The 3,151-nt window shown below is 36.9% G+C and overlaps 1 protein-coding gene across 1 annotated transcript; it reads left to right on the top strand.

Moving 5' to 3' along the window:
- Positions 1-2,390: 2,390 nt before the first annotated feature.
- Positions 2,391-3,151, top strand: LOC147276809 (uncharacterized). The gene is made up of 2 exons (XM_086255217.1): positions 2,391-2,679; positions 2,889-3,151. Exons 1-2 carry the CDS (start codon positions 2,433-2,435, stop codon positions 3,149-3,151), a joined length of 510 nt encoding a protein of 169 aa, XP_086111343.1. The 5' UTR covers positions 2,391-2,432.

Here is a 3,151-nt window from a genome sequence, read left to right as displayed (position 1 = left end):
TAGGGAGGGTGAGTGGAGTAATGATCGAGTTAAAACTTAGAATAGATTTAAGCTTTGTTTCCTCTAATGTCCGAATATGTGCTCTCTTGGGGGAATTAGAGAATGTGGTATTGATATAAAACAAATGAGAGAGAGAGAGATTGTTTGGCATTGGGGTGGTGCCAAACCAAAGGATCGACTTTCGGTGGTTAATTTAGAACGAGAAAAGGAGGAGCAAGAAAGTAAAGCAGCTTAAGTTGGTGAGTGCTCTGCTCTCTCTTCATAGTATTGTTGAAGGCCCTTTATGGAATTAGGTGACTGGAGCATGCAGAGTAAGTTTCCTCTGTTTAGTTGTTGCAAAATCTGCCGAGGGGGTTATCCCTCACCTCTTTGGCTCTTTTCACTTGTAATTAAGGGATAGCTAGACCTCCCCCCTAATTGTTAGTACTTTATTGGTAGGGTACTTTATAGGCCTTGAATAAGTTTAAAATGAGTTTGAATTACTACATTACCTTACAATTCCCAAACCAGTATTTCCAATTTTGGAATGGGAATCATAAATTGGCATTCCGAAATATTGGTTTTCACGCTCTTACAATGGGAATGAGAATGACATTTCCAACAAACTTATTTTGTAAACAAACTCTATCGTACCTAAACTCGGCCCAATCCATTTCAGATAGTGATTCTCGCACCCACATATAATCTGTGAGTAATGTTATTTGGACCAAATTAAGTGACCAAATGAGAGGGACCAAATGAGGTGTCACTTGAAGAGATGTGGAGATAAGGACCACCTCCCCAAGTGACACCTCACTTGGTCTCTCTCATTTGGTCACTTAATTTGGTCCAAATAGTATTATTCATAATCTGCATGAAATCCTATAAGATGATCTTATATGCATATCTATATAGAAATTGTGTCATCCTAATTAATCAAGAAAAGACAACACTAATCATGGAACCTATTTCGTATAGGATGACACACTCTATACAGAAGTTCATATGGAACCATATAAGATTTCATGTGAATCACATGTGTATGAAAGAATTTATGCCATTTTATAAATCTAATTGACACTCTTTACAATATGATATATTTTGTAATAAAGTAGTTGTGCCACATGTATAGTACTGTGGCCCATTGGTACGTGTATTTCAAGTAAAACTTACCGTTTTTTTTTTTAACAAATAAACACATGACACTAATAATTCTTAAATAGGGTATACCTTATGAAACATCTTCTCTCAATAAGGTGAATCTCATCTCATTAATTATGAGAAGATGTCCCATAGGACATGTCCCATAGAAAAATCTCTTAATACAATAATAATGAGTGATTGCAACATGCATACACATAAACCATTGGGATGATGCTACAACAAATTTTGGCACTAACGTTGTGAAATTTGCTAATATCATCACCATATATGTCACACAATCGTATAGCATATTTCAATGGTTTCCAATTACACACTTTGACCATGTCTAATTTGCCAATGTCATCATCATGTCATACTATCGTATAGCATGCCTTTTCCTTCGAGCTGATATAATGATACGTCCCCCAACTTGGAAACCTCTTAGGCTCTTAGGCTGTAATTTCTTACCTGTGTTCCCATTCTAGTTCGTTAAAATCGCAGTGCTTAATTATTTAGTGGTACATTTGGCATTGACTTTTCCATTTTTCAATTTCAATCAACTTTCAAACTTTAAAGAAACAGTAAAATTGACTACCCATTTGCGTTTGGTTGACCCACTTTTTGGTTCATGAGAACACTCCTTGCTGCACTTTGTTTTTCTGTTTTTTGTGTTTGCTTATTTCGCACTTTGTTACTAATTAATTACTTGCTAAAAGTGAGATTTCTAGCCCAAATGGAAGAGCATTTTACCCCTACATCTATAGTATGAGGTCGATTCTTGTCATCTCATTCTCATAATTATAAATTTACTTGTTAAAAGAATATAACTTTTGGTTGAAAAAAAGTTTATCCATGAGTTTTAGCTCAAGGGCAGGGTGGGAAAGTGGTAGATTATAAGTTCGAATTCTATTTTTTGTATAAATAATAATTGAAGTGCTCAACACACGATTAAGAAAACACAAACCTCACTTTGACCTCAGCAGGCATGTTAAGAATGTAACTGAGGTAGGGAGGGAGAAAGAGACATAAGTGGAGGACTGACTTGGACTTGGGGAGAATTAATCTTACTAATTGCAATTAAGAAAGGAGCTTTACAATTTGCCTTATGTTTTGACTTTCTATTTTTTACCAACCCAATTTAGAAAAGGGGTCAATTTGGCCGTTTTGCACTACTCCATCAGCTCTATAAGAACCCAATAATTCATCCTCTCAATACCAACATCTGAATTCACCATCTCATTCTTAAGTGTCATCCCTCTGGTCTCTACTCTAATTTCATTCTCTTCCTTGAGTTTCATTTGATAGAGGGTATGGGTTCCAATCTTGCACTTGTAATGCTGCTAATTGCTTCCATGCTGGCAATTAGCTGCACAGCCAACAAGGATTGGCAAAATGGGACCTACACTGGTTGGGGTTTCAACCATGGCCCATATCACCACAATAAGACCAAAGAGTCCAGCAAGATCATTGTGGGTGGGTCAGAAAACTGGCATTATGGCTTTAACTACAAAGATTGGGCTTTGAAGAATGGCCCATTTTACGTCAACGACACTTTAGGTGAGCTTGCATTTTTTTGTTTTATCTTTTCAAATTAATACAAACTTGACTAAGTAATGATTTAAATTCATAGTTAAACAATACAACATGTCATAGTATTTAACAAAAAAACAATATATTTGCTTCATCTTTATTGAGTACCCTTTGTTCTTAATTTGTTTAATAGAAACAAGTGTTTATATGATAAATGATGCTTTGGGTGGTTGCAGTTTTCAAGTATGATCCACCAAATGACACCACACGACCTCACAGCGTGTACATGTTTTCAAGCCCATGGAGTTTCATGAACTGCGACTTGAGTCAAGCCAGGATGATCGGAAATACAACAAAAGGTGGCGGAGACGGCTTCGAGTTTGTGCTGAGGAGGTGGAAGCCTTACTACTTCGCCTGCGGTGAGCATGATGGCCTGCATTGCAAGGATGGGCTCATGAGGTTCTTCGTCTTCCCAATGTTTCGCAGCTGGCATTACTGA

The sequence above is a fragment of the Dryas octopetala genome, chromosome 8, assembly GCF_963921425.1.
Source record: "Dryas octopetala chromosome 8, drDryOcto1.1, whole genome shotgun sequence".
In the NCBI taxonomy this organism is placed as follows: Eukaryota; Viridiplantae; Streptophyta; class Magnoliopsida; order Rosales; family Rosaceae; genus Dryas; species Dryas octopetala.
This window is presented reverse-complemented; position numbering and strand designations above follow the sequence as displayed.

Coding starts and splice junctions, on each gene's coding strand:
- LOC147276809 (XM_086255217.1), top strand. CDS start 2,433: ATGGGTTCCAATCTTGCACTTGTAATGCTGCTAATTGCTTCCATGCTG. Junction 2,680..2,888: donor TTACGTCAACGACACTTTAG/GTGAGCTTGCAT, acceptor GGGTGGTTGCAG/TTTTCAAGTATGATCCACCA.